The 20,621-nt window shown below is 35.6% G+C and overlaps 2 protein-coding genes across 2 annotated transcripts in view; one reads left to right on the plus strand and one right to left on the minus strand.

The window, feature by feature from the left end:
• Nucleotides 1-18,842, minus strand: part of Pi3K92E (phosphatidylinositol 3-kinase 92E) — a 33,609-nt gene extending 14,767 nt beyond the window's left edge. The window contains exons 1-7 of the mRNA XM_085957840.1: nt 18,207-18,842; nt 12,709-12,940; nt 9,668-9,897; nt 3,232-3,478; nt 2,515-2,714; nt 1,652-1,879; nt 1,109-1,308 (exon numbers count right to left, since the gene is read on the minus strand). Coding sequence (XP_085813966.1) covers nt 1,109-1,308; nt 1,652-1,879; nt 2,515-2,714; nt 3,232-3,478; nt 9,668-9,897; nt 12,709-12,940; nt 18,207-18,350 — 1,481 coding nt within the window. The 5' untranslated portion in view covers nt 18,351-18,842. The remainder of the gene's footprint in view (nt 1-1,108; nt 1,309-1,651; nt 1,880-2,514; nt 2,715-3,231; nt 3,479-9,667; nt 9,898-12,708; nt 12,941-18,206) is intronic.
• LOC147064628 (leucine-rich repeat-containing protein 23-like) lies at nt 5,646-6,777 on the plus strand. The gene is made up of 3 exons (XM_085957620.1): nt 5,646-5,812; nt 5,947-6,544; nt 6,625-6,777. The coding sequence occupies exons 1-3, from the start codon at nt 5,646-5,648 to the stop codon at nt 6,775-6,777; spliced, it is 918 nt and encodes a 305-aa protein (XP_085813746.1).
• Nucleotides 18,843-20,621: the final 1,779 nt, after the last annotated feature.

Here is a 20,621-nt window from a genome sequence, read left to right on the forward strand (position 1 = left end):
TTAGAAACATTTTCATTATTGATAATATATCATTTAAGTCACCGGGAACTGACTTGTGCTCAGAATGTAGGTAGGTATATCATCAAAAGAACGCGTGAAGGGACCGTCATCAACATGAATTATTTCAAGATTCTAATAATTCTATATTATTTACTCATAGTGATGATGATGATGTTATGATTTTAGGTATATTTCATTTATAATATAATATATATAATTATTTTGTAATAAAATAAATTATAGTAGGTATACCTTGAAGTTGATTTTTCATTTTGCTTCCAAAAATAGTTATTTGTTACATTACAGTTCCAAAAGTCGCTATATGACCAATACTGTTCCAAAGTCAGTCTTTTGATTTTTTTAAATTCATTTATTGCTTAAAGTATTTGGAGTACATATGAATTTTGTTTTTAATTAAGTAGGTACTATATTGTTTTATACAATGAAGTCTTTAAATAATTTTTTCAGTTACAAAAAACAGTCAAAATCGTTTTTCTCGGTTTTCTCAAAAAGAGCAAAATGAAATAAGGCAGATTTTGGAACTGAACGCCTTATATGTATTATTGTAATAATTGTTAGTGATTGACCAAGACACAGTTTGATTTTATTTGAAATTGGCGCATTTTTAACAAGACCAACCTTCTTCTTGCGAAAGCGGTACCTAACATAAGTACTGCGACTTCAGGCGGGTACTTAAAATAAGGTTAGCTGCCAACCATCTGTGGTAACAAGTACCCAATATAAGGAGCAAAATAAATGTTATTTGTTCAGTTTATTGCAAAGTTATATTACTTTTATTTTATGTATAACGTTAATAATTAATTAATCTATTAATTTATGAAGTGTTTTCATATTTTAAATACTTTTTAATCCCCCGTTTATTGTGAAATTTTGTCCATCCAAGACTGTGCCCAAAACATATCCCACGTGTTCAACCTATGTTCCTTTATTCCTAAATCTGTTCAAAGCAATGTTGGAAAATAGACTTAGGTACCTACTCCAGTAAATCGCGAGTTAGCTCAATTGGCATTTATCATCAAATTGTCATAATGACACTTCACAATATATGTCCTCGAACCAGGATAAGGTGATTAAAAGTGTTTCTTACTCGCTGCATTCAATGGTGAGAGCCGCACACTTTTCGATATTGGGATTTGAGACCACCGTTCCCAGCGGATGCAGCAGATCTTCGTTCTGCATGTCTTCCGCATACGTCCACATGTACAGTGTCATGGCGCCACTCTTCAGGGCATTCTTATAATCATATACGGTAGTGTTGACCCACGCTAACGGATTTATGTATAATTCCTGTTGATTTCAAAGACATTAGCCACAAGAGAAGTAAGCAAATGACAAGATAGATAAATTACTGCTCCAACTAACTAACTAAAAGATAACTAACTCTTTGTAGCTGGAATTGAAGATTTCGATTTGGAAAACATGTGGTTCCAAGGGATGGGTAACACATGTCATACAGCTTGTGAAACACCAGATTTATTGCATGTAAATAACAAATTCGTGCCAGAACTTCTATAACCATTTATATACACACAATATCCGTGAAAAGTCTAAAATATCAAAGTGCAAAATCGTGATCACATATGAGCGTAAAATTTTTTTTCGAAAGAATTATAAACAAAATTATATTTACCTTATTCGAATCTTTCATCCGTCTGCTCTTGAGTCCCTTAGCAGTCTTAGATATTTCGTAAACTACGAAACAAATGCGCGCCATCCGCGGCATATTATACACTTCCAACGGAAATATGAGGACCTCCTTCCAACTGGCTTCTCCTTTGTCGTTCACCAGCCGCTCGCTCGTCTTCTGACATTCGCACATGGACTTCCCGGCGTGGAAAATTCCCGCTTGAACTCCAACCTGTAATTACAGTCAAACATTAACACTAACAAAGGTATGAAGGTATGTATGAACACTTTTACTTTTGTGTCTATTAAGGGCCATTCTACACGAGCAGATAAATTTTGCAAAATACACATGACTGTCAAAACGAGGGTAATCTGAGTGCGCAGAACACCACTGCTGCGAGATAAGCACTTGCTATCGCCTCACAAAGTGTTCCGACTGCCACCCGCTCCGAATACCTCCTCCTGCGATCAGTAAAACATTCATGTAGACAGGCTAATTATAAATAAATGGTTCTGTTTGATGGCGCGGTCGGTATTAGGTGAACCGCGGTGTTTTACCTGCTTATGTAGAATGGCATCATAGTGATCATTACATTAACGTAAATGTTCATATTGCTTGTACCGAGACAAGTGTCTGTGAGAGATGTTTGATTCTATTGTTAGTAGCATTTATAGCGTAACACCGGATGACTATTATTTGAAAGCCGCTTTTAAAATCCTTTCGACATATTGTTGACACAAATTAAATACATAAAAGTTAACTCAACAGTTTGTCAGAATTTATTTGACGGCAAGCTTTATAGGTTCATTTAATGTTGTCTCTACCATGGAAGTTATGGTTGCTTTGATAATTAAAACTAATCTTACCTCCACAGCCCTGGTTGTGTCAGTGTTAAGTTTGTGCACTCCCAAAATTGTGATAGCGAAGTTCTCATTGATGTCCCAGGCTGATATAGTTTTTCCCTTCTTGCGCAGAGTAAGCGTCGAAAAAGACGGCATAGAGGAAAAAGAAGGCCGCGTCGGTTTATCTTCATTGTGAGGGGTACTGTACAGATTCTCACGGTCCACTGTTGAGAAAAAAATGATAGTATTTCCTCGCTACAATACCTTTGGTCGACACTAATTCACCTACATAAATTATCATTGGGCCGAGAAGTAATACAATAACCGACCAGATGTAGCGTAAGATGTGGAACTTTTAATTATTCATCCACTACTGTCGAGTTATACAGTACTTATAATTGGGGGTTAAAGGACTAGGTGCTCTAAATAGGCCTAAAATGTTAAATATAACTCAGTTATGGTATAAAAATATAAAAACTTGACTACAGAACTCTATGTTCACTCTCGAAAAAGAGAGTATTCCATCAAACACTTGTACAAATATATGCGCATTCTTAAATCTGTACATCTGCATTGGCGGGGAATAATGCCTCAGTTCACAATTAGTGAACAGCTCCAATATATCAACATGTTTGAGATGCAAAGCTTTGTAAGTTTGAGTTGTAATTATTTGTCACATCACGTTATACGTCATGCTCGGTCAACTTCATACTGTCAGTTAGGTTACAGGAGATAACAAACCTGGGACACTGTCCACGGCCATGGTGACGACCGTGGGTACCCCGTCTCCCGCCAGAGTTTCTTGCACGTAAAGGAATTGTATAACTGGATGCTCTCCGATGATGTATTCTTCTCTGCCGCACACTTTCAGCACAAAATCAGACACTTGCTCCCCTCTCGTATTCAGAGTGTTGGCCTTTTTCTTGAGGATCGTAGAGAGCAGCTGCTGTGGCAGTATGGCATAGTGTACACTGAATGTGAAAGATGTCTGAAAGAAAAATAAGTACCCAATATGCAAACATTCTTTCTATATGCATATTATACATTTTAATTTATTTAAGTAAACAAAACATCAGGACATAGCAAATCTAAATTCAAGATGTTCACAATATTAGATTTACAATATAACAAATATTACCCTCACAAGAGAGAAGAAAATATATAGGTATAATAAAAAAAAACATAAGTACAATTTTATACAGAAAAATAAAATTTCCAAAACAAAATACATAGCATGTCACTGAAAATGTCTATGTCTTTGGGAAGCGCATTGACTAGTCTTGCAACCCTCGCTAATGGTGCCTGATAGGCTTGAAATGAGGAAATATGTATTTTAGTTAGTCACGTTAATATAACGTGATTTCAATTTTTGAGAACAGTCGACGTGATTTTTTTTTACTTGGGTTTTATGGCGGTCTGGCCATAAACTACCCTGCTTTCGAACTTTAGTCCATGGCGATGGCTTTTACATTTATATTTATTAATGTTCTGTGGTGAGAAACTAACGACATCTTTAAGTATTGCAGCGGTAACGTGTAGACTTTGTACATCCTATATACCCTACTAATTTTATGAATAGAATGTACATGTATAAAACTCCCTGACTAACAGACAGTCTTTGCCATCGGTCTCCGGTGTGTACGAAACAATGGTTTACGATGATTCAGCTGACCGTTACGGGTAGATTTGCCATAATTTGATTCTTCATTATCTTTTCACTCGCATATAACCTCTACATGCAAGTAAGCTTTTAGGATTCATCATGCGACAAGCCAAACCATTCAAGAATATGGGTCGATTATCTGGTTTCCTATAAGCCTATTTTAGAACGCGTCCAGAAGAAATTTCTTCGATGTCTTTATTTTAAGACAACTATTTTTTTTCGATAATTTGTCAAATCATTATTTTCCGACTGCCTTTCTACAAGGCACGCTTACTTTTCACTCTCTTGAATCTCGTAGATCACTTTTGAGACATTTTTGCCTGTTTTCGCGCGGGATTGGGGTTTGAGCGATGAGGCTTTTTGCGAGGGAATTTCCAATCCTGGTGTCCTAAAGAATTTGAATTTACATGCGCCTGTCAATTACCTACATGGTCGCAGCCATGATTTATTCTGGGTCGGAACCGTTTCCTCGTTTCAAGCATATCAGGCACCATTAGCGAGGGTTGCAAGACTAGTCAATGCGCTCCCCAAAGACATAGACATTTTCAGTGACATGCTATGTATTTTGTTTTGGAAATTTTATTTTTCTGTATAAAATTGTACTTATGTTTTTTTTTATTATACCTATATATCGAGGGTATACTGACAGAACGCATTATTTCAGTTTTTGCTGTTTTAAATGCCAAAATGTATACAATATTACGCTCTACGTCCTGGTAAAACGCACAAAGGCATAGGATATAATGGTGAGAAAATAGAAACATTATTAAATCATATTGTTACTTTTTTATTCTGATAGAAAGCATGATAATGACCTAATGCGTTCTGTGTATACAAAATACAGGACTTGTAACATGTCATATATTGTGTTTGCCATAAAGGTTAGTCTTTATAATGTAGAAAAAATGTTTTTAAATCATAAAAAAATCTACGTGGGAGAACGCTTTGAAAAAAAAAATTAAAGTCCTTTTTGCGATTATCTCAGAACTTGTTTTAATGAGTTAATATTTTCTGTCAGTATACCCTCGATATTTTCTTCTCTCTTGTAAGGGTAATATTTGTTATACAGACGTAACTATTGAAAACAGCATATTATTTAACACGTATAAGTTTATCTCATATTTTTCTACACTCGAGATCTCTATCTCTAGCTTGTTATACCACACCCAGTAGGGCAAGCCAGTTCCCATCAATTTTGTGTTCCCTGTTTCTCATGTTATAACTTCTATACTTACAAATCAAAGAATAAATCAATTACACTGTTTTGTGGCGATTAAATTACATGTTAAATAATAAAATAGAGTATAATACGAATCAGATAATATCGTTGCACAGACTGGCATTCTTTAATCGGAAATTTTAACTTCTGATAGGAAGAAACTTCGAATCTGAGTCTTGTAAATAATTAGAAGAGTTTTTAAATGTTCCAAACAAAAGAAAAAACCTTTATCAAATTTGACAGATTATTAATTCAACAAAAATCTCAAAGATAATGGATAATCAAAGTGAAGATGAGTTAAGTGAACATGTTGACTTAGACAATTTTAGTAAAGAATTGGTAACAATTGACAATGCTGCAACCATACTTTCTCGTATTCTAAGCAAAGAAGAAGCCGGGCAACAATTAAACACAATTGGAAAAACAGAAGCTTATAACAGGTAACTCTCATGAAAAAACTAATAAATAAAAATATTAATGATGCGTTATGCAAAGTCATGATTTATATCAACATCATTACGATAGAAATACTGCAATACTGACAAATTCTCATTCACAATTTTGTTTTTTTCAGCTATGCATATTTAAAAATAAGCATAGTAAACATGAATCTGACAAATATTGATGTGGTGGCGGAATTCAAACACTTGCAGTACATCGATGTCTCTGGCAATAATTTAAAGCTGGAAAACATCCAAATTCTCTGCACAATGAAATACGTGCTCTCTATTCAAGCGGACAGAAATCTCATCCGGTCGGCGTCGCTCGGTGAAATGCCATATCTTCAAGTGTTAAAACTTAACCAAAACTCAATCACAAATTGTGAAGGCATCAAGCAACCGCTGTTATTTCATCTGGAGTTGTCTCAAAACCAAATCGATAGCATCAAGTTCGATTGGCCTCTGGAGAATTTAAATTCACTGAATCTGAGCTATAATTCAATATCTACACTGAACGTGCTCGACTTTCAGAAATTGGACAGTCTGTATTTAGCGGAAAATCAAATAACTTCGTTGAACGGGCTGCAAAGATTGATCAACTTGCGTATTTTACATTTGCGTTCGAATCCGATTGACAATTTGGATTATTTCCATGAAGCGATGTCAAAACTTTCTTATTTGAACCTGCGATCTTGTAACATTCAACACAAAGAAGAATTTATAAAGCTCAGAGTTAGTGTTAATATTTAATTTAAATGCAGATTAAGGATTCCAATATGTTTTACAAATTTTGACACTTCTTTTACATCTAGGTATTAGGATCATTAGAAGAGTTGATAATAAAGGACTGTCCGATTGAAATAGAAATGGAAGAAAACAATACGACACTTAGAGAGGAAATCGTAGTGTGGATTAAAAATATTAAAAGAATAGACAAAGAAATTGTGACAGAAGACGAAAGGTGAATATTTTACATCATATTGAATTCTATGAGATAATTGAGAAAAATTAATGACTTATGAACAGCACAGCAGGTAACTTCATACCGAAGTTGAATGATTTCATATTTTCTAAATTTCCTTTTTCTACAGATACATTTACTTACATAAACTAAATTAATATGAAAAGATAATGGAATTTTAAAAAAATGTTTCACTTATTGCAGAAGTGTTGCATACGATATCAGAGAAAATCTCACACACCCTGATTTAAATGAAGACAACAATAACTATTGATCATTAATGTTGGATAAAAGAAACAAAGTTTTTACATAATATAATCAAGATAATCAATCGATTTTGTTAAAATTTTGTAAAGCAAATACTGACCTTTTCTTCTTTTATATTATAATACTTAATATTGTAACATCACCTATATCATTATGGACCTGAGAGTGCTGGTAAATCGTAAACGATGAAAGCAGCTTTTTGAGTTGCAGCAATACATAATAGGCTAGTTGAGGTTGGACTTGTGGTCATCATCCAAGTTAGGCAGCTGAAATTTGTCACCATGTAACCCTCAACCTCCCAATTAACCAAAAAAAGTTCAGTAATCCCGGGTTGAACACGACCTTTTCTTATTTGGATGTTTATGAAATATATCAAATTAAAAGCTAATGAATTAATAAATCTTTACCAACAGGGCTTCGAACTGTTTTTTTTTTATTTCAGTTTTCGTTCCTGTTCAATAAAAAAGATATATATCGGTTCGGTTTCGAAAAAATTACGGTTTTTCTGGTTTTTGGTTCAGCTCTGACTGGTTAATTTTTAAATGTTTTTATATGTGTTAAAAATATATTTTATACCATAATTTAGAACATTTTATCGTACTTGTATGATAGCCCAAAGCCACGCTCCGAAACCAATGGTTATGCTTCACCGCACGGCCCGTAGCCATGAATTTTTTTAATATATTATAAATTATGAGAATTATGTCGAGATGCATCACACGATCGTGAATAATTTCTTTGCGCCTTGAATTTGACACACATATGACCTACCTGCGACGACTGCATGACAACTGAAGTGGGGAGTAGGATCATATTAATGCGCGTGTACCGAACCAAAAAAAAACTGATTTTTTTTTCCCGGTTTGGTTCGGTTTCAGTTTTCATTCTGACAAAAATATCAGTTTTTCCGGTTTTCGGTTCAGTTCCGGTTCGAAGCCCTGCTTAACAATGTATATTTGAAAAAAGTTTGAAATTAATGATTAATCCGGATGAAATTTCGTAAAGATCAAAATAAGGAACTGAGCTGCCCCACAAAAGGCCCGGCACCACATAAAACGTTTCAGCTCACTACTTCAGAAGGCCACCAACCCATACATTGGTTTCAACCTAAAACTAGCCTATAAAAATGAATTCCTGTCATCGTTTTCATTTGTTATTTCTTTATTTGCCAATGATTTAAGGTGAGGTTGAACAAGATAATTTGATTTTTTGACATGACTGAAAACGATATGCTTTTCACCATCAAATGAATTTTTTGTATAAGGAACCATGTATTCTTCCTTCTCCTTTTTTCCTCGGTATTTCAGACCTGTTACAAAGGCTATTCTGAAGAGATACTGTGGTAGTGTATTGTCCGACAAGAAGATCTAGGCAATAACCGGAAGTCGCTAGTTCAGTTAAAAGTAGGAGGAGCTTATTAAGTTCACAGTTTTAACAAGTGGACAAATCGTCGCTAACCGGAAGGCGCTATAATCAAAGTGCGGTTAAAAATAGGAGGAGCTTGTTAGTTCACAGTGTTAACAACGTAGCCAAGAAGATCTTGTTGGACAGTACTGTACTGTACCAGCGTTACACTTTACTACTTTAACATAACAACAAAATATACAATAAAAACTAATAAAAGTAAAGTAAATCGGGGTGAATAGGAATGTTTTCAGATTTCATATTTAATTTAAATCTGGATGTCTGGAAATCTGGATATAAAGCTGGATGACTGAAAAGATAAATTCGCTTGCCAAAAGTTGTGTTTGCAATTCAGCAGAATGTTTTGGTGAATGGGAATGCTCATTATTCACTCGCTATCAATATTTTCCCAAAATTACGGTCTGTTCCAAGGCCTGAACAAAAACGATACATGAGTGCGAGTGAGAAAGTATTCGGCACCCTTACAATCTTTGCGACACGCGCTAGAGTAAGATAAAAGGTCTACATATCTGTGAGCTAGTTTCCAAAAGTATCGTCATCAAATCGGGGCGAAACGCTTCACAGAGCGTCGATAACTTGCGAGCTCGAGTTGCTAAAATTGATATTTTTTGTGTTAAACATAAAGTCAATGGTAAATATTTTTAGTTAATTAAGTAGAAAAGATGGTTCTGTGTGTTGTCTTAAAATGTGGTAACCGTACTGATAAGCAAGAAGATGATATTACGTTTCATAGGTAAGTTGATACATATTCGTGATAATTTATTTGTATTTTATTATATATTTTAATATCAGTGACCTAGTGTTTCTTTAAAATAACTTAAATTATGGATATCTTTACCTAATGGTTGCATTTTGACCGCTTGAAAATACTATATAACGTAAAAAAATAGAAAATTATATTTTAATTCTAAGCGTCTAGTGCGAGCACTTTGGGCGAGCACTAGCGAAATGGTCTATGGCCTCGAACATTTGTAGATGAATGCGTTAGCTTGCCCACAAACCAAACGCAAGGCACACGGCTTCATTTAGCAATGCAACGGGTGGCGTCTAGATGTATCTATAGTCTAAGGTCTGTTCCTATTTACCAGCACAACAGGGTGAATAGGAACACCAAATAAATAGGAAGAAAAAACTGCAAATTTTAATAAAAAACAGGTCATTGTGCATATAACAAAAACATAAAAGTAGTAAAGCAATCTTACCTCAGTATTTTCAAACTTGGCAATGAGGACAAAGTGGTTATTGGTGAGTCGGTTGGCCAGGGTCTGCGGCAGGTTGGGCAGGTTGGCGAGCCGCGGGGGGAACTGATAACAGACTCGCTCCATCCACCCCGCCGTCCGCCGCTCCACCGCCCGCTCCTCCCCCAGGATCTTCATCCGCATGCGGAAGTCGTTCACCTCCGAACTTTTCAGTGAATCAAACTCCTTCAGACCTAACATACAAATTTAACTATTGACAAAGTTACATGTTAAAATGATTCATCGTCACACTTTCTTTTACAGTCAACTTATTCGGCAGGTGACAATGGTGCAGGTGTTTTGCAAGTAACATTTGACCACTTACACAACATACGATACACACTAATACCGCAGAGCACACTAGGGGCTGCTTGGCTATACGTGGTGCGGGCGGTCCGTATTATTGCCATGGGAGATTCGGTTAAACGGCAGGTTCTGTGCCCAAGCCAGAGAGAGAGAGCCCACAAAAGGCGGTGTGAATTCATATTTGTGTATACTCAACCATCTCTGGACAGATTTTTAAAGTAAAAATCGCATATTGAATTTATTTTGTATAGTAAAGATGCACATATCCAAAGGGTGTCCCCGGTGCTTTGTGTTTGGCTGTGACATGGCACTACAATGGCGGGAGCGGTAGGAAATGTTGTAATTTCAGATGATGACTCTTACAATAATTCAATTTTTAGGTATTGATATACAGGCGGACCTCGACTTACGAACGTTCGACTTTCGCACAATTCGCTATTTCGCACATTTCAAAAAAAATCGTTTTTTTAAAACGTCGCGCTGGCCGTGGGGTTAAGATATCCGTGGGCGTGTCATGTTGTGCAATTTGCTAATTTTATTCATCTGAAATATTTCACCCTAAAAATTTATAAACATGAGTGAGAAACGGAAAAACTGCAGTGTTGATACGAACAAAAAGAAATCAAGGACTTATAAACTTCACACGACGTTCTAATTGCGGTGAATCTTTTTCTTCAATCGGACATTCGCATGATACAAACAGGTCTACTACGATATGTTCAATTTTGAAAAATAAAATTAAGGAATACATTCAAAATTGTGGAAATATATCTTTAAAGGTTGTTTCCAAAAGACACGGCATAGTTATGGATTAAATGGAAAAATATTTGTCATCATGGATCGACGACCAACATCAAAAAGATGTCCCTCTGAATATTTCAATTATTCAAGCGAAGGCTCTTAGTTTGCACAAAGATTGGAAGGCTAGATTAAAAGAAGATTCTAACACGATTTTTCAAGCAAGTAACGGTTGGTTTATATTAAATTCACTGGAGAATCGGCTGATTTTCGCGGAGAATTTATTTCCTCATTATCCAAAATTATTGAAGATGGAGAATATTCCTCTAGCCAAATATTTAATGTAGATGACACAGGTTTATTTTGGAAAAAAATGTCTAGTCGTACATTCTTATCTAAGGAAGAATCAGTTGCCCCTGGGCATAAACCTTCTAAAAACCGATTGACATTGCTTCTTGGTGGAAACTTGGCTGGTGATTTAAAATTGATGCCAATGTTAATTTATCAACCAGAAAATCCCAGAGCATTGAAAGGGAAGGATAAAGAATTGCTTCCAGTAATCAAATAAAAATAAAAAAAAACCTGGGTTTACTGCGTTAATATTAAAAGATTGGTTCACTTTACATTTCGTGCCAGCAGTTAAGCAATATTGTAAAGTTAATAATTTACCATTTAAAATATTTTATTTAAAATAAGAAAAAGAAGAGTGGCATACAGTTAACTCTTGATAACTTTTTAAGGGAAACACCCGCAAACCCCACTTAAACATGTCTCTTAAACATCTTATATTTACTTGATAAATACATATTTCAAAATACACACAATTTTTTTTTTTTTACTTCCCTCTACTTTCGAACATTCAACATTCGCACACCTTTTCAGGAACCAATTATGTGCGAAAGTCGAGGTCCTCCTGTATTTTATATGAAATGTTAATTTTCAGGATAAGAAACGAGAGAGCATCATAATAATACGACATACATCTTGCAGTGGCGACGGGTGAAAGTAGGCTGTTAAGATCTGACTTAAATAGTGCACAATAAATAATAAGTCATACGTAGAGTTGGGTATTTCCCGAGAAAATCTCAATCTCGAGATTCGGGATTTGCCGAAATGATGAAATTTTGAATTCTCGAGATTCGGGATTTCCAGAAAAGAATTCTCGAGATATCGGGAAGTTAAAAAAAACCTGTAAAAAATCCTAAAAACAGTGTCAGTGTAAAAACAGACAGATTCCAAAAAAATGTTTTCTTTTTTATTTATGTAAGATCAACAAAAATAGAAGTAGGAAAACAAAAAAAATTACTTATTTAAATAGAAATTCAAAAAACACAGACTGTCAATCGCATACGTTTTTGGGACACAAAGTTCCCTGATGTTGAAAAATTGCGCTCATTTTGAGTTGAAGTTGGCTTAAGTGTGTTAAATGCCCCGATCAGTCTTTGAACGTTTTATGTTTTCTGAGTACTTTTTTCATATAGAAAAATCGTTTTTTTTTCAATTAATATTTGATAATAAAGAAATCCCGAATCTCGAGAAAAGATTCTCGGGATCCGGGATTTCCCGAAATGTTAAAAATCTCAATTCCCGAGATTCGGGATTGAAAATCTCGAAAATTTCTCCAGAATTCCCATCGGGCAATTCCCGAAACCCAACTCTAGTCATACATATTAGTTTACATTGAACTAAGACTATAAATTACAGATAGTGTTGGTTAGTTTTTAAAATTCAATCAAACCTTGCGTAACCAAGCCAACACAACTGGTCACTAAATTCAAAAATGTTAGCCCCGAAGTAAATTTTTTTATTCTAAAAGATCGTATTATGAATATATAATGGATAAAAGTGGATGAATACATCACAATGCGACTAATTTCACCAGTAATTTCTTTTACGAATTAATTAAACCGTATTTCCTTATAGAAAGCATAAACAAACGTAAAGAAAACATAAAAATAAACCTTTTCCTATTAGGCGACTTATTTCATTGCTTAATGCTATGTCCCCCTCATTGTCTGTCCGCCGTTCGACAATCCTCAAGACACAGCAGTTGGGTTGCAGGTCACACAGTCGCTTACTCTCATCAAGTACACCTTCGATAACTGAGAGCGAGTTGATATATTCGAAGGTGTACGCCGACATGTCATGCAACATGCCGTAGAGTGGATATTTTGGCGCCGTATCCCATAGATCCTGAAAAGTTAATTGAACGATCAATTATAACATAATAAAATATTATACTCCTCTGTGGAGTACTTCTCAACATATCTCTCAAGAATATCTCAACTCGTCCTGCCTTTTCTTTGAACCAACTGAATTCCGGCATCCTGGAAGGCCGCTAAATACCATCTACAGGAAATCTGCAAGTACTAACTCCTGGAGCTTCCCTTGAGAGGGAGAGGGAGGGAGCTAAGAGATAATGTAAGCTTGTTCAGTTTGCCTCACTAGAGTATTCTACCGAATGCATCCGTAGCAATGCACTCGAGGCCCGTCCGGTTTGACGCTCTCACAAGAAGCGTGTTGTCAGCATAGGCCACAATCGTGCAGCGCAGCGGCAGTGCCAGTGACAGAATGTTTCAAACAGGATCTTCCACAGTAGAGAACCCAGGATAGTGCCACGAGGGCAGCAAGGGTCACCACGTAATATCGAGAAAGATTCCAACAATGAGGATTTTCCTAAAAAAATTTTACTGGGTTTTAAACCCAAATTGTCTCTTTGAGATTGAAGATTGGGAGTTTTCAGACAGGTAGGACACAGCTCACGATGGCCGACCGGTTTAGACGTTGGCTTATGTCATAGGTCCCAGATTCGAATCCTGGGTCTTCTTTTTTTCTTTTGACCATGTCCAATCCTAATAGGATCATATGGGCCATAACAGAGTGGAGGTTTGTATTAACAGATTTTATTTTTACGAGAAATGGATGTCAGCCACTTGCTCAACCTATTAGGACCATACTCTGACTCATGCACAAATTGAAAAACAATATGTGAACTTGCCAGACCCAGGATTCGAACCTGGGACCCTCGACACTATAGACCGGCGCTTAATCCACGCGGCCATCGTTTATGTTTAGAGTCAGAGTATGGACCTAAGCCGACTCACACATCTAAACTCGTCCCGTTTGCAACATGTCAAATACGTCGATGAGAGGTAATCCTTATTCACAAAACACATGTTATCTCATGGACCTTCGCAAACTGCTGGAATGAAACATTATAGCAACAAATTTCATGCGACTAGACCTGCAGGTCACTCGCCGTCAGTATTGCAGTTCTGCCTGCGCAAACCGCCTTCCGGATGCCATATGGCTGGCATCGGCAGAAAAGTAGCCCCTAGGGATCATGTCCGCAATTTCAATTACAATGGTAAACGGGTATTGTGGTAGCTTGAGTAATGTAGGGTAGGTGGGGCATGGCCCCCACAAGAGGGGGAGGTGGCTGACAGGTCTCTAGCGAGGGGGCGAGGGCTTAGTGGGGGGGGGTCGACCAGCTAAGTGATATAGACACACATCCCAAATTTCCTCTGATAATCTAGTTGTGTGAAACAACTTGATGTGATAATGATGTGTGATATAATTAAATGATAATTGACATGTAGAATTTTATTCTATTATTGTTATTAGTGTGTTTCCTGACTTAATCTGAATAAAAATAAGTATTTATTCGCATGTCACTTGGCTACCGGTTACTAAAAAACCGGGTCGCGATCAGTACTTCATATGATGCCGAGTGTCGACAAGTCAATAATTTTAAGTGGATTTATTTAATACAAAAAATCGGTAAAAATACATGGAATACCCTTAATTTTACATTGCGGAATCCTGGGGTTCGACTGAATACCATTTGGTAAACGCTGCTGCAGAGCATCATACTGCCCTTAGCCTAAGCGATAGGTAGAGGGGCCTGCCAAAGATTCTGGCCGGATGTGGAAGCCATGAGGCGAGGCAATGGATTTCGAATTCTTTGATGCCCGGCGAAATGCTCTATGCCAGAAAATTATTGTAGGATTCGAATCCTTGACGGTTTGCAGTAACAACACATCACTCCGATATCTCACAGAACTGACCACCGCAATAAAAACAAAATATCTTGTTGTCAGTCATTATTTTATATGTGAAAAAAATATACATGCTTGATAAAAACAACCAATGATTCATTAAAAACTAACAATGTTTTAATAATACAACATATTAGGATTAAAAATGAACTCACTATTTTATTTGTGATCCCTTATAATAAACAAGTTTAAAGTGCTGATATAATTTTATAATAATCACAACAAAATGACAAATCGAGGAAAATTTTTTGAATAACAATATAGTATTGCAGATAAAATGTGGAGGAAAAACATTGGGACATGCAATAAAATAGAAAGAAATAATTTTAATCATACTATGTAATCATTCAGTAGTGAAAATAAAGCTTATCAATATTGATTAAGGTTTTCCTCATAGACCTAATGTTGAGTTGTAGATTCAAAACAAAAATTTGATAATACTATTTATAATTACTACTTACAAGCCCAGATTATTATGACAATTCTAGGAAGGGTTAATTTTTATTTTTATATACTTACTCACCTACCAATAGTAAAAATAATTACTTAACATTTATCTAATAACCAATAATTATTTTTGGGACTAATATTATTAGTGCCAATAATAAGTAATGCATATAGATTAATTTGTATATAATTGAAATTAAGCAAAGTGACGTCTATGTAATTTCATTGGTTTATTCAACTGCAATCCACGTGATTGAAAAATATACGGTGGTAAGAAAATTATTCGCAATTTTAAATGCCTCGGCAATAAATTGCTTGCGGACATGAATAGAGTCGCTAGAGAGAGATAAATAGTGTGCAATAGGTAGAGATCTAATGAATAGTCTTAAGACAATTCAGACACGTTCGGCAATTTTCATCATTACCAAGAGAACGGAAATTGTTTGATGAGAAAATAAGAAATGGGAAATCAAAACCGTCTGCACATTAGTATTGATATTGAAATATGCATACACGAAAGTACCTACATCAATACAAAAACAATAAAAAACACATTCTATAGGGCATAGGCACATATATAAATTTAATATATTCACTTTTTCAAAAATGTTATTTATCGATGGGTATAATTTCATTTAGTGAGTTGCCACTGTCAAATGAAGGGCTCTTTATAGACAAATTAATTGTAAAATTTGTTACCTCCGGAAGATCGTCTATGACTGACTCTCTCAGAATCAGATGTATCAGATGGGTGGAGGTAGGCTGTTAAGATTCAATATAAATAAAGCACACTAAACTTTATCAGTCATACATATTTGTTTTCATTGAACTAAAAATACAATTTGCAAACAGTGCTGGTTAGTTTTCAAAATTCAAGTATTCTTCTATCTATAAAATATCTAAAATTATGTATGGTTTAACGGCATAATTTTAGATATTTTATAAACAAATATTTTTTTACTATTATCTAAGTACTATGGCTTGGGTTAGGCAGGGTTTAATTGATTTTTAAAAACTAACAAACACTATCTACATATTGTTGTCTTAGTTCAATGAAAACAAATATGTTTGACTGACAAAGTTTAGTGTGCATTATTTATGTCGGATTTTAACAGCCTTCCTCACCCTTCGCCACTGATATCCATATACAGTACACTTTCAGTAATCTGCCGCTCGATTATCCGACAACTACTATTTTTACTAGTTGAAAGCGCAAAATCAAGCTCTATAATTCGCCGGTATTCGATTTGTCAAATTCAGTAGTCCGCTGCGTACAAGTATACAACGCAGATGAGACGGGTTTATTTTGAAAACTTCTCTTTCATAAAACTTACGTTCATCGCGAAGAAAGTAATGTACCTCGGAGGAAAGTGCCCGAGGACCGCATCACAATAATTATGCTGTTCTCCAATGCAACCGGGACACACAAAATGAAGCTTTTGGTCATGAGGAACACCAGATATCCTAAGCCATTCAAGAATATCTGCCTCACTGGTTGTGTCAAGTGATTTACTGTTTAATATTTAGTTAATAAAGTTAGTTTATAAATATGTACTTATAGTTTAGTAAATACTTGATTTTGATTATAAATAAAACCGTAATTTGCTAGTACAAATTTCTCAAAAAAACTATTTTTACAAAATACTTAATTTTTACCATATTTTGTATGTATGCACTATAATCCGCCGCTTTCACTAATTGGACACTTGTCTCGTTTTTGGGGTGGCGGATTACTGAGAGAGTACTGTAATCATTGACACACGTTAGTCAAGTTCATCTTTCCCCAGCATCCCAAATTACACCTCGTCTATTGACAAAGCTCAAAAGTTTACAAATTGAGCATATCAATGAATATAGATGAGTCTTATTACTAAAAACTACTGGTCCATATGGACATATGTGCTGTTTTCAGAGCAACAGACATGCAACGAATTGCTTTCAGGTTTTAACTATAATGGGAAAACTAATCATCAGGTAAGTATATAATTTATACCTATACAAATTTAGGTATTTATTTTTCATATTGTGCACTTTACAAATTATAAATTCAAGACGTTCACAATATGACATAGGGAAAAATTAAAGAAATGTGTAACACTACTATAATAGCAATGCTTAGTAATTAACAATGTTTATACAAAATAAAAACTAGGTATGTACCTAAATAAGAAGAGCAGTTAGAAGAGTAAACAGTAACAACATAAAAAAGGGTATAGAAAGTAGGTACACTGAATGAATTATGTAGACCATATTGAGAATTTAGAAAACATATCCACCTGAACTCTTCTCATGCAAATATATTAATATCTTAAGTGATTTGGTTGTACAACACTGTGCTAAACCAATCCTGGTGACAATTTGCAACTTTACAAAAGACCAACTTTAAAAAAAATAATCTTGGATTCTACATATTTTTCATTAGCTACCCTACTAAGAATACTCCTAACTTCGTCACCGAATAACTCTTGCTGACACACTTTTGTGACACTGTAAAATTGCAGATGAATAACCCATTTATTATCATTTTTCTCATAATACCTATCCCTAAAGCCGTTTTGGCTTCCGACAGAATGTCAAATAATATCTGATAGTTATCGTATTCACAAAAGTTTTTTGGAAGTTGTGTGAAAAATGAATGAGGTCCTATTTATGTCAATTTTACCCAATAAGTAACTACCCACTTGCCCAGTTAGAAACATTACTTTTGATCAAGAAACAGCAAATAGCTACTTATAATCTCTACACAAAGTTTGAAAGCAAATTTTGAAATGTAGGTAGATATTTCATTAAAATATGTACACGCTGCTTTATTAAAAAAAATATCGTCTTATTATTATAATGGAATTCGACAGGATATCATAATAGTTATTCATTAACGATGTCAAATTTGCATATTTTCTAAAGGATATAAGAGATCGGAAGACTTTCTCTCACAATAATAATAGTGTACTAACCTCTTTAACATCGCGTAGAGTTGCATTTCTATTCGCCAAAAGAGGAATATAAGAGGCGTTTGGCAAAACGCAATGTAGCTCCACATTGTCCGGCGGATTTGCCCAAAAGTTGTAAGTAAATGGAGTATTTGGTGCAGGAACCATTGTACTTGTCTAGATTTGTTGCCAAACTTCAAAGAACCCACATTGTCGCGGATGCAAATTACACGTTCAATACGATATATGCTGAAAAAACGGTTCCATGTCCCATTTTAAGGATTAAACCTGGTTTAATCGACAAATATCCTTATTAGTCATTGTTTTTCACAACGTTGAATCATAGCATTTCCTGGTATTGTAAAAGCCAGGGTCAGACCCTGTCGGTTCAATTATAACTGTCAGTTGATACACGGTTTTAGAATGATGTGTAAAAAATACTAAACACTGGAAAATATTTTGAAGCTGTCGCAGCTTAAAAATAACTGCTCTAATTAATTGAAGCCCATGAAAATTACAAACAATCATAAAAAGTTATTACGTGCAACAACCATAGGCAACAACTGAAGTCTGAACCATCAACCATAGAAATGCACAAACAACCGACCGGTCCGACTAGCATCTGTATGGTCTGGTCTGTGGTCTGTCCTAGACATAGATAATGGTACGTTCTAGAGAGTACCTATAAAAGTTTCAGCAATAATTTGGTGTGTGGTTGTGGTGGCTAAAAAAAATTATAATATTATTTTCATAATTAATATAACATTGCTCAACTCTTTTGTGCTTATCAGTTATGGCATTTTGTTTTTGGGCTATGACAACGAATTATCCTTCCTTCTCATTCTTTCTAGATGTTTCATGTGGCTTTAGAGGCTATCCTCACGAATAAAATAATATGGATTTGATGGTATTGAAACTTACTTAAACATCTACAATATTATATTATCGACTAAAATACAACACTCTAGGAAATTGTAAAAGGAAATTCTACCGTGACGTGTGCATCTTATACCTCGTTTACACGTGCATGGATTTATTGCTTACAGTACGTACTTACAGTGACAAAATGCACGTACAAACACCTATTATCGTGCAAGTTGCATGATTGCATGCATGAATCAAAAAAGTTCAGAAGCTTCTGAATTTTCACGCGACAATTGGACTAGGTAGGTATGCGATATCTACGCCTGCGCAGTAGAACGGTAGTGGCGAACCTGTCGGGAAAAAACTAACTACACCGCGCAGACACTCATTTTGAGGTTAACAGATTTTCACGATCTGTCAAATAGTACCTAGGTACCATAAAATGACAATATCGTGTCTCGCTTACTCTTGAAGAATGATACATATCACGATAGTTTAAAATACACACTATTGGTATAAGTAAATCTATGCACGTGTACAGGCGCTATAAAACTATTATTATATATTATAGGTACTGTGTGTATGCTGGGGGTCTAACGGGGTAGTGCATGCGTACCACACGACACTGTATCCTGATAGTGTCGCATAGCCTCTCCTACTCAATTCCTATCTCTACCTCCACGTGGTGAACCCTGGAAACCTGAGCAACTACACCTAAGATCAGGTAATCAACCCTGGTGGAAGGTGTAGTCAGGGCTAACGGAGAAGGAAGAAATGGCCCTCCGAAAAGGGGGTTGGGCGTGGGGCTAACAACCTCATCCCGTAAAAAACACATTGTTACGAAACCACAACAACAGCCTCGGAAACCGGACACTAAACTCAGACAATCTGGCAAACGCTTTAAGGAAATATGATTTGGAAGCACCAGGAGCACTTAAACTCCTTACAGAACAACTCAGAAAATACCAATGTGATATTACGGCCCTACAGGAGATGCGATGGACAGTGACGTCCCTAGACAAAATGCCGCCCCTTCCTAGGCAGCGTCAAAATGCCGCCCCATTTTTTTATCATCCTTTCATTACTCCAATATCTAAGAAATGTGTTGTATGAAGCATGGCCCCCTCAACCTGAAGCGGGCCCCATGTTAGGATCTTTGCCCCCCCCTACCTATCGCTAAGGATAAAAGCAGTGTGACGCTCTACAGTAATGTTTTCCAAATGGTGTACGCGTTAAAATTGATGTGTATATTTAGTGTTTTTTTTGTATATTTTAATACATACACTTGAATTGTGGAGTTTTTGAGTATCGCTACACAATTATAAATTGTATTGTGTAACCTCATAATTTTAAATAATATCATTATTGAAGGAAAATAGCGCCGCAGGCGAATTTTTTGCTATTAGAGCAAATGTTTATCTCACTTATCGAGCCCGAGCCCCAGGTTAGAGCCCTGTCAGCCCCCCCCTTGTGGGGGCGGGGCCATGGTTTGGATACATTACTAATAAAATATACACCTACCACTAAGCTGAAACATACAAAATTAAATTTAGATATCAATAAATAAATAAGCGA

Source organism: Rhyacophila brunnea, unplaced genomic scaffold, assembly GCF_057557595.1.
Source record: "Rhyacophila brunnea isolate RB1 unplaced genomic scaffold, BYU_Rbru_1.0 scaffold_7, whole genome shotgun sequence".
NCBI lineage: Eukaryota > Metazoa > Arthropoda > Insecta > Trichoptera > Rhyacophilidae > Rhyacophila > Rhyacophila brunnea.

What these genes read in the sequence shown, in the direction of transcription:
- LOC147064628 (XM_085957620.1), top strand. Translation starts at nt 5,646, where the DNA reads ATGGATAATCAAAGTGAAGATGAGTTAAGTGAACATGTTGACTTAGAC. An exon ending in AAAACAGAAGCTTATAACAG is followed by an intron (nt 5,813 to 5,946) that starts GTAACTCTCATG and finishes TGTTTTTTTCAG; the next exon opens with CTATGCATATTTAAAAATAA. An exon ending in AAGAATTTATAAAGCTCAGA is followed by an intron (nt 6,545 to 6,624) that starts GTTAGTGTTAAT and finishes TTTTACATCTAG; the next exon opens with GTATTAGGATCATTAGAAGA.